Below are 12,964 nucleotides of genomic sequence, written 5' to 3'. Positions count from 1 at the left end.
ATTAGAGGGGAAAAATGCATTAGAGGTATAATTAGATCAACTGACAGATTTGGAATATGAATGGTACATTAGATAAAAGTCTTATATCATTGATACATTTAAGAAAATACACGTAAGAAAATATCCCTATTTTTAATAAATACACACTAAAGTATTTAGGGGTAAAGGGCCACAACACACGTAACTTTCCATTAAATGGTTCTATATATATGCGTGCTGTGTGTGTGTGTGTGTGTGTGTGTGTGTGTGTGTGTGTGTGTGTAGAGAGACAGAGAGAGGGAGGAACGGACAGACAAACAGAGAGAAAGACAGAAATAGAGTGGGCAAATGAAAAAAGTGAATGGCATAACATGTTAACAGGTGCATCTGGGTAATCATTGCACAGGTATTTTCTGCATTATTTTTATTCATAAATTTGAATGTTCCAATTTTTAAATTAATTCTAAATAAAAAAGTTAAAAAAATAGATTATTCAATGCTATATTTCATAAGATTTCATAATTTACATATAGATACATGTATATTTAATATCAATCAGTTAAATATTATGTTTGTAATAAGTAAGCTTATTATAAGTTTATAAAATAATAACTTTAATATTATAAGTTAAAGTGGATTTATATACCACTTGAATCTAAGATTGTTTTCTTAAGGTAGCTAATGGTATTGTTGAGTTAATTGAATATATATGTTGAGGAACTTTGTCAATTCGTGTGTAATTTTATTACATAGAAGAAACCATGTTACATCATGTAGTTTTTCTTTATTATCTTAACTTGCAGAATATTTTAAATGTGAAGATTGTCCACACACTATCATCTGAATCTCATATTGAGCTGATTTCCTTTGAAAAGTCTTTCTGGCTTAGTGAAGTACATAATGCATTACTGTATTAATATATAGATGATTTTTCTAAAAGTATATATTTTATGTTTTGATAGATATAAGATCTTAACTCATCTACATTTTCTTCACTCCATTAAGAAATAAACTCCAGATGTTATACTACTAAGAAAGCAGCTTTTAACTCACAAAATATCAAAACGTACCATAGTTTCTCACTGGCATATTTTCTTGTTCTTCACTAGAGGTTTATCCCTATGAAATCAATCACCCCAGCTCCTGGTGCATATAATGAATCTCGAACTGCTTTCAAGCCCTTGAAGAAAACACCAGGACTGGAAAATACCTCATTTGGTCAAAGTGCTGCTCGATTCACACAAGACTCTAGGACAGAGAAAATGCCAGGTTAGCCATGAATTTATATGTATCTACTCTTTAGCTTTATGCAACTTAATATTCTTAAAATGGATGCACCAGAAAGTACAATTTTCTGTTCTATGGGTGGTGTTGTCATTTTAAGTCAACATTTTTTTAAGCATTGACTCTACACTAAACACAGATAGATAAAATAATGTACAGTTTTAGTAAGATTTTAATTTAACTTGTCACATCTCTTAGTTGTAATTTTCTATTGTTTTCCTTTTTTCAATAAATTTCCTAATTTTCCCTTGGTGGTGAACATATATGTTAATTATGTGGTCACTGCCAGTAATATAACTTATGATATTCAGTTTTGTTAAAATTTTATTTTGGGGATATCCAATCACATGTTCTAGTATTCTCAGTGGGTATTCTAGTATACAGTGGGTAATCTAAAACTATAACACAAAAATAACATATAATGACTAGCACATAGGTTGTTTGCTGATGTATAACAAACTCAGTGGCTTAAAAAAACAGACTTTTTCTATCATATCCCATTAATCTGTGGGACTGCTACAAGGCAGAGTTCAGATGGAACTGTTATTCAGAGTGCATGCATAGCTCAAGCATTGCTGTCCCAGGGTAGTTGGTCTTTTCACATGGTAGCTCAGGGCTCCATGAGACCTGGCAGGAAGCTGCAAGGCTTCTTATGACCTACCCTCAGAAATTCCAGGACATCACTTTCTGTTAGTCAATCAAGTGGCACAGGGTAGCCTATATTGAAAAGAAGGACATGAAACTTCATCTTTCAATGACAGGGGTAGCAAGGAATTTGTGGCCATCTTTAATCTGCTATAGATTACCCTCTGGCTACAAAATATTTTCATTTTTCCTACATGCCTTCTCAAGGCCTCCAAAGTCTCAGGCAAGTATGGTATAATATTAAAGACCAGGATCTTGTTATCTAAGTCAGGTGTAGGTGCAGGTGGGGATTCTTGGGTGTGGTACTTCAGATCATCTTGTATATCTCTCTTCTCTATCAGAAGAGCTGTGAACTACAGATACAAGTTATCTCCTCCATATATTCAACACATAGTGGTGGGAGAGAGATAGGATAATAATACTAGAAACTCCTATTCAAAAAAGAGAGAAAACTGGAGGCCCACAGTATTACCAAATCAAACTTGGGTCCACTTGCCCGTGTGCAGTAAAAGCCAATCTACTGACACGGGGTTGTGGTGAAGGAAAGTGAAACATTTACTGCAGGGCACCAAGCAAGGAGTCTGGGTACCTAGTGCTCAAAAGGCCCAAACTCCCCAGTGGCTTTCAGGGAAAAGTTTTTAAAGACAGGGTGAGGGAGGGGAATTGTGGGGTGCGTGATCAGCTCATGGACATTCTTCTGATGGGTTAGTTGTGAGGTAATCGGGAATCAACATCATCAACCTTCTGTTTCCAACCGATCTGGGGTCTACCTGTTTGTGGGCAGCATACAGTTAACTTCTTCCGCCTGGTGGAGGTTTCAGTATCTGCAAAACAGCTCAAAGGACATGGCTCAGAATGTTATCTGTAGCCTTTGAGGAGGAACTAAAAGTGCTTGACTTTGTTTAATGGCTAAAGTATTATTATTTTGTCTTGCTTGACTGTTTTCCTTTCTTTCTGCATTTTCTCCCTTCTCTGATTAAATTTATTCTTTGGAACTTGGGGAAGGCCTAGGAGGCTAGTTTTCTACAGATAAGAGACAGGCAGAGGGCATTGGGTGAGAGTATCTGTCCTGAGAAGGCCCCATGGGGTCCTGCTCAGTGACAATAGAAGTCACAGGCCTATAGCAATTCTGAAGTTCAAGCAGGCACATGTTGCCATTTTCTTAGTTAGGGCTCAGTTGGGCTCCCTGGGAGTAAGATTTCCTGTGGTGCTTTGTTTTACCTTTTAGGCTCTTGGTTTCATCCTTTGAAACATCCTTCCTCGTCTATAAGAAATAGGCTGTGTTTTCAGCTTTCTCAGCCTGCTTCCTGCCCGGGGAGATCCGGGGTCTGTGAGCCACTTTTCATTTTGTACTGTTGTTGTTTGTTTCATTCCAAGTTGGTTCATTCCTTATTAAAACTTTGTAGGTTTATTATTGTATTAATTTATAATCAAATACACTGGACAAAAGCCAAGCTCACATGTACTTCTTAGAAAAACCTTTGTCTACTTCGGGTCACCTTTAGTGTTGCTGTGTTTCCGTACTCTTAGATTCTTAGGAGCACTATTGTTTTAGCTTAGAGGGTCTATGACATATGGCCTTAAAATTCCTAGATGTTCTTTTCTTTAACTGAGAGATTCTATGAGATACCATCTTAAATCTTTTTGAGGTCTTAACAAAGGTCTTACAGCCCTAGATTTGGCCTCAGGGCGTTTCTTGCTTTGAGAGCTTTTTGCTGTGTGGAGAGACTAGGGATGAAAAACAATTTTACTTTCAAACTCAGAAAATATTGGTTTTGTTTTATTTCCTATAAATTCTGCTTGAAAACTGAGCAGTTTTAGCTTATCTCTTTCTAACTATACCTTCTCACACACAGCTAAAAGCAACTAGTTGGCACTTTTGATATTTAGCCTTGAAATTTCCTTAGCTAGAATCCACTATTTTATTAGGTGTTTTCTTCACTATCCCAAGTATTAGTTTTGCCAAAATTTCTGCCATTATAGAATACAAATTATCTTTTCTCCAACCTCCATAACATTTTTATCACTCTCTTTAAGCCATTACCAACTGTATCCTCAAGGCCATTTCTCTAAGTCTTGAGTTGTTTCAGCTTCTGGCCCATTGCCTGATCCCAAACCATTGCTCCAAGTTTTGACACAGTAATTTTTCCTTATAGTAATGCTGTACTCATGGTATAAAATTATTTACTATTTATGCCATTGAGAGGTTGAGTATTATTCTTCTACATTTTCAATCTTGCCTAGTCTGTTGGCTTTCTTCTCCAATAGCATGCAGTGGAAGTGATATTCTAGCACTTCTCAGGCAAAGTCATAAGCTTAACAGCATATACCTGGGCCTATAGAAATAATTGGTTTTGGAGACCTGAGCTTCTAGATAGAAATCTGACTAGTCTAAGACTGCCATTCTGGAGAGGTCTTATATAGGTGCTAGGCACTACCCCAGATGAGCCTAACTCAGTAGTGTTTATCATGAATCTGAAATACAAATTATTTCAAAATATCAATTTATTGAGTGACCCAACTGCCTTAAGTTTGGGCCTTGTTTTCAATTTGATGGTCTAATGTATCACAAATAAAGTTTTATAAATTCCCCAAAGGTTATTTTATTTTTAAAGGATAAAGTTTAATTATGATGACCTCTAAAATCTAATCCTGATCTTACATATTTTAAGAATCAGTGAGAATGGCCTTCGTGTGTTTTCTTTTTCCCATGCAGATATTAGTGTACAGTAATGACTTAGACTCACACATCAGTCATAGAACAGATTCAACCACCTAATATATGGCTCAGAGCTGTGGCAGGTTACTGTTCGAAGGCATCCTAAACTGTCTAACTCTGGGGTTCCTGGGCATTTCTACACTTAATAACTGGAAAATGAACATAAAAATCCTCTAATGTAAGTGAATTATAATGATCAAGGTGGCTTTTCAAATCAGAACCTTAACAAGGTAGTACCTGAAATGCACACACCTTGAGGTCCCTATATTTAAGTATTTAAGCTCACTTGTCATATGTTATGTTGTCCTCTCATGCCAGAAGAGAGGCAAATCTAAGATATTTGTATTTTAAGTCCCTTAAATGGTGGCCCAAATAGTTTTCATTATGCTCTCTATTTATATTTTTCCCAAGCATTATCAGTGGAGGAATGTTGGAAGACGTCAGAAGTAAGATGTATTGGCATTTAGGTTTTCTGAGGGTTGTCATGACAGACTTTTGGGGAATAGACTTTAGAACTACAATATTTGAAAAACTGGGAAGAGTTTGTGGGCAGCTTCTTTGAGAAAAAATCTTACATGTATCAGGAGTACAGAGGATTTGACTGCGTAGAATGACTTGATCACTTTTAAATTAGAAGGAACCTAAAGTATCATCTAGCCTCATGCCCATTTGTTTGTTTCCTGCCTACAATGAGAAAGGAGATTGCACCAGAATGTAAATCCACACAATGCTTCCTTCATGGAGAAAAACTAGTTATAAAACGTTTAGTGAGTCAATTTACATTTAGTTGTAAGCTCCTTTTATTGTAGATTGTTCTTGGACGGGCAGCAGTTCACAGATCACATTTTGAGTAGCACTGATCTAGTCAATTCCTATTATCTTCAGACAGGAACTTGAAGCCCAGAAAAACAAATGATATTTAAGTGATGGTTCATACCTATTTAGTTGCAGATCTAATTTAGTAATTCCAGATAACATAAGTACAACCAAATCAGGTGTTCTTTCAAGTATTTGGTATTGCATTTTATGAATATTGCTGCTCACTGGAACTGATTTCTTGAAAATACTGAATTATAAAACATATACAAATATTTGTTTCAAATATTTGAATGTCTTGATAAAAACTTTTATCAATGGCAAAGAAAGTTGTTTGTATTATTTTGAATGAAAAAAAAGAAATGTTATTCACTCAGATTGTCACTGTAGAAAATATTCCTGGTTATAAATGTACACTAAAGGGTAAAAGGCAAAAATTAAAATAACTAAATACTATGATAGGAAGATTGGGTGATAGGTGATTTTTTTCTGTTCCAAATTGATTTTTAATGTTGTTACATCAAGATTTCAATACTTTTTGGCATCAAGAATTTCCCTCCTGCCCTCCTCCCTCCCTTCCTTCCTTCCTTCCTTCTTTCTTTACTGAGTATAATTTACACAATAAAAATAATTCATTTTAAGTGTACATTTTGATGAGTGTTGGTAAATGTACATAGTCAGGTAATCACCACTATATAATCAAGTTTTAGAACACTTCCATCACTCTTAAAACGTTCTCTTAGGACTTCCCTGGTGGTGCAGTGGTAAAGAATCCACCTGCCAATGCAGGGGACACAGGTTTGAGCCCTGGTCCAGGAAGATCCCACATGCCACGGAGCAACTAAGCCCTTGCGCCACAACTACTGAGCCTGCGCTCTAGAGCCCATGAGCCACAACTGCTGAGCTTGCATGCCACAACTACTGAAGCCCCCATGCCTAGAGCCTGTGCTCTGTGCCAAGAGAAGCCACCGCAATGAGAAACCCATGCACTGCAATGAAGAGTAGCTCCCGCTCACCACAACTAGAGAAAGCCTGCAAGTGGCAGCGAAGACCCAACACAGCCAAAAATAAAAATAAATAAATAAATAAATATATTAAAAAAATAAATAGAATAAAATAAAATGTCATTGCCATACCCAAGGTCATCTAGGTTTCAAAAAAAAAAAAAAGTTCCTCACGTCCTTTTGCAGTTAATCTGTACCCCCACTCTTGGCCCTAAGTAACTGTTAGTGTTTCTATGATTTTGCATTTTCTGGAATTTTATATAAATGGAATTACACATTATTTAGGATTTTGTGTTTGTCGTCTTTCACTTAGCATGATGTTTTTGAGGTTCATTCATATTGTTGCATTTATTTTTTCTTTTTATTATTGAGTATTATTCCATTGTTTGGGTGTAGCACATTTTGTTTATCTGTTCACCAGCTAATGGACATTTGGGTTGTTTTTATTTCTCTTGGGGGAATAACTAGGAGTAGGATTTCTGGGTCATATGGTAAGTATATGTTTAACTTTATAAGAATTTGACAAATTGTTTTTCAGAATGGCAAAGGACTTTGCATTCCTGCCAGCAATATATGAGAATTCTTTCTAAAAAATTACTTAATTTATAGTTACTCAGTTTATAAATAAGATATGGTGTATATATACAATGGAATACTACTCAGCCATAAAAAACCATGAAGTTTTGCCATTTGCAGCAATATGGATGGACTTTGCGGGTATTTTGCTAAGTGAAATAAGTCAAACAGAGAAAGACAAATTGTATGATATCACTTATATATGGAATCTACAAAATACAACAAACTAGTGAATAAACAAAAAAGAAGCAGACTCACAGATATAGAGAACAAACTAGTGGTTACCAGTGAGGAGAGGGATGGCGGGAGGAGCAATACAAGGGTGGGGAAAAGTAAAAGGGTTATTATGGGATTATATGAAATCATGTGTGTGAAACTTTTGAAAATTGTAAAGCACTATAGAAGTTAAAGAATCTTTCATTCAATAAATAAAGTAAAATAAATAATAAAGTTACTCAGTTTAAAAGAATTAAAAGTGTGCTTATTCTTACATATGATATTCTTCATAATTCTAGGTCCTGGGTTTTATAATATCCAAAACAATACTTTAATTGACAACTTTAGCAATACCTGCTTGAAGAAACAAAAGAAAAGTGCATTTGGTTCTTCTGTTCCTCGGACTCTCTTCCTGGTTGAGAAAGAAGTTCCTCCTACTCCTGGGCCTGCTGGCTATAAGGTAATATGTGGATACCAAAATTATTGATATCTGTTACCAAGAATTTAGGGTTTACAGGATTACATGTGATATATATACCTCATTATTATAAGCCATACTATTATTATTGAAATTATTTACATATGGTCATTTATGGCATAAGAACAAAAGTTAATTTGGTTCACAACTATGTTTGTAATTTCTTTTTTAAAAGTAGATCTTATTCTTTATCTCTTTGGAGATCTCGTATGTAGTTCTTTAAATATTTATCTTCATTTTATGATTGGGCCACTATATTCTGAAAGTAAATTTAGGCTTTCTTTAAATTAGGGCTTCTTTAAATGCTCTCTGTAGTTTTATAATTTTTATGTTGACGTCTTACACATCTTTATTAGATTTATTCCTCAGTATTTGATGTTTTTTAATGCTATCAAAATGTTATCTTTTAAATATTTTCATTGTTTAGCTTTCTGTTATTGGTGTAAAGAAATATAATAGTCTTTATTAAAGATTTACTTTACCAATGATTCATACTTCTTGCTAAATTAAATGATTAATCCTACTAATTTATTATTAGTTTTAAAAAAAATTTCCTCAAGTGCTTTTATGCCATCCGTGAATGGCAGTTTCTTTTTTTCTCCATTAGTTTCATCTTTTATATATACATTTTTTGGCTTACTGAATTTGTGCCTCCCAGAACAAGGCTCAAGAATGTTCATAGGAATTAAAAAATATCCAGAACCCAACAAGGTAAAATTCACAGAATGTAGCATTCAATAAAAAAAAAATTACTAGGTATGCAAAGGAGCAGGAAAGTATCAATAGAAAGAGGCCCAGAAGTTATACAGATGACAAAATTAGTGGAAAGTACATTAAACAGTTATTATAACTATATTCTATATGTTCAAGAAGGTGGAAGAAACATTGAGCATATTAAGTAGAGCAATAGCACAAATAGAAAGGCACAAATTAAAGTTCTAGAGATGGCAAGTATTGATATAATGTATGAAAAAATGTACACTAGTTAGCAGCAGATTAGTTAGTTCAGACTAAAAAATTAGTTAACCTCAAGACAGTAATAGAAAATGTTAATATCTCAAATGAAGTACAGTGAGAAAAAAAGACAAAAAAAGAATCAATAAAGTATCAGTGAACTATGGGACAGTTTGAGGTGGCTTAAATGTGTAACTGGAATCCTTGAAGGGAAAGAAAGAGTGAGGGGACACAAAAAATAATTTTAAGAAATAAGGCTGAAAATTTCCAACCTTCGATGAGAACTAGAACCACATATCCATGAAGCTCAACAAATCCATAGCACAAAAGACATCAAGGAAACTATGCCAAGGCAAATTATAATCAAATTGAATAAAATGGTAAAAAAGAAAAACAATTCTTAAAAGCAGCCAGAGGAAATGTATACATGACATTAAGAGGGATGAAGTTAAAAATGACAGTACATTTCATGTTGGAAGTGATGCAAGTCAGAAGATAGCAGTGCAACATCTTTAAAGTATTGAAAGAAAACAATTGCCAACCTATAATTCTACTGCAGGCTCAAATATCTTTCAAAAATGAAAACAGAATGAAAAGCTTTTCTAAAAACTTCCATTTATAAAATGAATAAGTCATGGGGATGTAATGTACAGCATGGTGACTATAGTTAATAATACTGTATTGAATATTTGAAAGATGCTAAGAGAGTAAATTTTAAAAGTTCTCATCACAAGAAAAGAATCTTTGTGGTGATGGGTGTTAACCTGACATTGTGGTAATCATTTTGTGATATGTATAAGTATCGAATCATTATGTTGCATACCTGAAACTAATATAATGTTGTATGTCCATTCTACCTCCGTAAAAAAGAAGACCTTTTCATATATATAAAAGCTGAAATATTTATCTGCAAAAGACCTACAGTGTAAGAAATGTTAAGGGAAGTCCTCCAGGCAGAGAAAAATGTTACCAGATGGAATCTGGATCTGTATAAAGTAATGCAGAGTATCAGAGATAACCATGTGGGTAAATATAAAAGGGTTTGTTTGATTTCTCATTTCATTGAAAGCCAAACATTTTACATGTGTTTGATTTGCTGACAATTTACCTTTACAGAAAGTAGTGGAAGCCAAGAGAGGAACTCCTATTCTGTTATTTTAAAGTTTAGAATTGTCAAAGAAGAGATTCTGGACATTGTTAGACACATACAAGAAATGTAGAAAATCCCTATTTCAAAATGATCAGCAGAAAACAAGAAATATTCCTGGAGATTATATGAGTAAGAAGGTTACTCATATAGTTATTATAGCCTAACAGGTTGACAGGAAGCCACTCTCATGAGTAAAATTCTGACAATGCAGTTGGCTACACATTAAACCTTTTAGAGTTCAGATTTTAAAAGGACATCTTAATGTTTGTGTATATAATTGTTCATTCTTTCTCATTCCTGAAGAATTTGAGGAAGCTTAAGAGAATGCATATATAGAAAAGTTAAAGTAGCTAACAATTCGGGTGGAAAATATAGAAAGAATAGATAGGTAGATAATCTATAGAGAGAATATAAACAGATGTTAAACACTGGGGAAGTTTGAACATAGCTGTCAGATCATAAAAGGGCATGTACAAAACATTGGAAATGTGTCCATACTATAGTGCACACTTGGGAAGTAATGATTGAATAAATGAATACAAGAGAGAGGCATAGAAGTATAATCTAGGAAGTTTAAAGAAAAGAACAATTTATTGTAAAAAATGCTAAAGAAAATTAAAATGACTTTGTATAAGTTTGGTTTGGCAAAAGAATTGCTAAGAAGATACAAGAATCCTGTAGGGGTGGGGTAGATGATATAGGGATAGCAGAGCCACTGAATTACTAAACTGGATTGGACTCTTCTATCACAGAAAATGATTTTCAACCCAGAAAGTGTGGAACACACATGCTCTATAGGAAATTGAACACTAATATACCTATGGTGGTAATGTAAGAGTACCCTAGTACTTAAAAAAATTTTTTTAATGAAATGCTTCACAAATTTGCATGTCATCCCTGCACAGGATGATAATATCTGTATTGTTCCAACTTTAGTATATTTGCTATTAAAGTGAGCACCCTAGTGCTTTAAATTAGTTAAAAACTTTAGCTGTAGCTGAAATACATCTCATCGTAATGAAAGAACAGCTGTGAAATCATTATCAGTAATCTTTTAGTAATGCTGCAGGTTTACAGGCATATCAGAAAAATGGAAACGAATAAAAGTTTTTCTTACTTAAACAAAAATTATTAAAATTCCACGAAGTGAGATTTTCATAAATTCTTGCAAAATTTTAAATTGTTGTTAGTAAAGTTGCAGGATATAATTAACATTCAAAAATCAGTGGCATTTTTACACACTAACAACAACTGTCCAAAAAAGAAATTAAGGAAACAATCCCATTTACAATAGAATGAAAAATACTTAGTAATAAATTTAACCAAGGAAGAGAAAGATCTGTACACCTGACAACTATAAAACATTGATAAAAAAAATTGAAGAAGACACAAATAAATGGCAAGATAGCCCATGTTCTCATGGATTGGAAAAATTAATATTGTGAAAATGTCCATACTACCCAAATGATATACAGATTCAGTGCAATCTCTATCAAAATTCCAATGGCATTTTTCACAGAAATAGAAAAAAATTCTAAAATTCATATGGAACCATAAAAGATCTCAAATAGCCAAAGCAATCTTGAGCAAAAAGAACAGGAGGCCTCACACTACCTGATTTTAAAATACACTACAAAGCTATAATAATAAAAACAGTTTTGTACTGGCATAAAAACAGACATATAGACCATTGGAACAGAATAGAGAGCCTCAGAAATACATCTATATATTTTCTTCCAAGAACACTCGATGAGGAAAAGACAGTCTCTTCAATAAACTGTACTGGGAAAACTGGATATCCACATGCAGAAGAATGAAACTGGACGTTTATCACACACCATATAAAAAAATCAAGCCAAGATTAATTAGAGACTTAAATGTAATACCTGAAACTGTAAAACGATTAGAAGAAAACACAGGGAAAAAGCTTTTTGACACTTATCTAGACAATAATTTCTTCACATATGACCCCAAAAGCACAACCAACAAAAGCAGAAATAAACAAATTGGATTGCATCAAAATATAATAAAAAGCTTCTGTACAGTAAAGGAAACAGTCAACAGAGTGAATGGGAAAAGAATATTTACAAACCATGCATCTGATAAGGCATTACTATCCAAAATATATAAGAAACTCAAACAGCTCAATAGCAAGAAAACTAATAGTTTGATTTAAAAATGGACAAAGGATGTGAATGGACATTTCTTAAAAGAAGACATACAAATGGCCCACAGGTATATGAGAAAATGCTCCACATCACTAATCATGGGGGAAATGCAAATAAAAATCACAATGCCATATCATCTCACATCTGTTAGAATGGGCATTCTCAGACAAGAGATAAGTGTTGGTGAGGATATGGAGAAAAGGAAACCCTTGTGCACTGTTGGTGGGAATGTAAATTGGTACAGCCATTGTGGAAAACAGTATGGAGATTCCTCAAAAAATTAAAAATAGAACTACCATATGATCCAGCAATCTGACTTGTGATTATATATCTAAAGGAAATGAAGTCAGTATATTGAAGAGATATCTGCTGTTCCATGTTCATTGCAGCATTATTCACAATGGCTGAGATGTGAATCAATGTATGTGTCTATAGAAAGATGAATGGATAAAGAAGGTGTGTGTGTGTGTGTGTGTGTGTGTACACACACACACATGCCACATACAGGGGAATACTATTCAGCCTTAAAAAAGAAGGAAATCCTGCCATTTGCAACAACAGGGATGAAGAACATTATGCTAAATCAAATAATGAAATAAGCAAAATGCAGAAAGACAAATACTGCATGCTCTCATTTATATATGGAATCTAAAAAAATAGAACTCATAGAAGCAGAGTAGAATGATGGTTGTCAAGGGCTGAGGGGTGAAGGAAATGGGGACATGTTGGTCAAAGGATACAAAGTTTCAATGCAAGATGAATAAGTTCTGGTGATCTAATGTATAGCGTGGTGACTATAGTTAATAATACTGCATTGTATACTTGAAATTTGCTAAGAGAGTATATCTTAAATGTTTTCACTACACACTTGAGTTAAAACTATCATCAAACTGAGAAAAAATAATGCAAATTTAGCTATATGATTGGAAGTAATATCTCTCTAAAACACGTCATGTCATGGTACTGCCTTTTAAT

At 33.9% G+C, this 12,964-nt stretch overlaps 1 protein-coding gene across 1 annotated transcript in view; it reads left to right on the top strand.

Moving 5' to 3' along the window:
* STPG2 (sperm tail PG-rich repeat containing 2) overlaps positions 1-12,964 on the top strand; it is a 351,046-nt gene that overhangs the window by 124,184 nt on the left and 213,898 nt on the right. Inside the window, exons 6-7 of the mRNA XM_007184172.2 lie at positions 1,089-1,248; positions 7,539-7,700. Of these exons, the coding sequence (XP_007184234.2) occupies positions 1,089-1,248; positions 7,539-7,700 (322 nt within the window). The remainder of the gene's footprint in view (positions 1-1,088; positions 1,249-7,538; positions 7,701-12,964) is intronic.

The sequence above is a fragment of the Balaenoptera acutorostrata genome, chromosome 5 (genome assembly GCF_949987535.1).
Source record: "Balaenoptera acutorostrata chromosome 5, mBalAcu1.1, whole genome shotgun sequence".
In the NCBI taxonomy this organism is placed as follows: domain Eukaryota; kingdom Metazoa; phylum Chordata; class Mammalia; order Artiodactyla; family Balaenopteridae; genus Balaenoptera; species Balaenoptera acutorostrata.
This window is presented reverse-complemented; position numbering and strand designations above follow the sequence as displayed.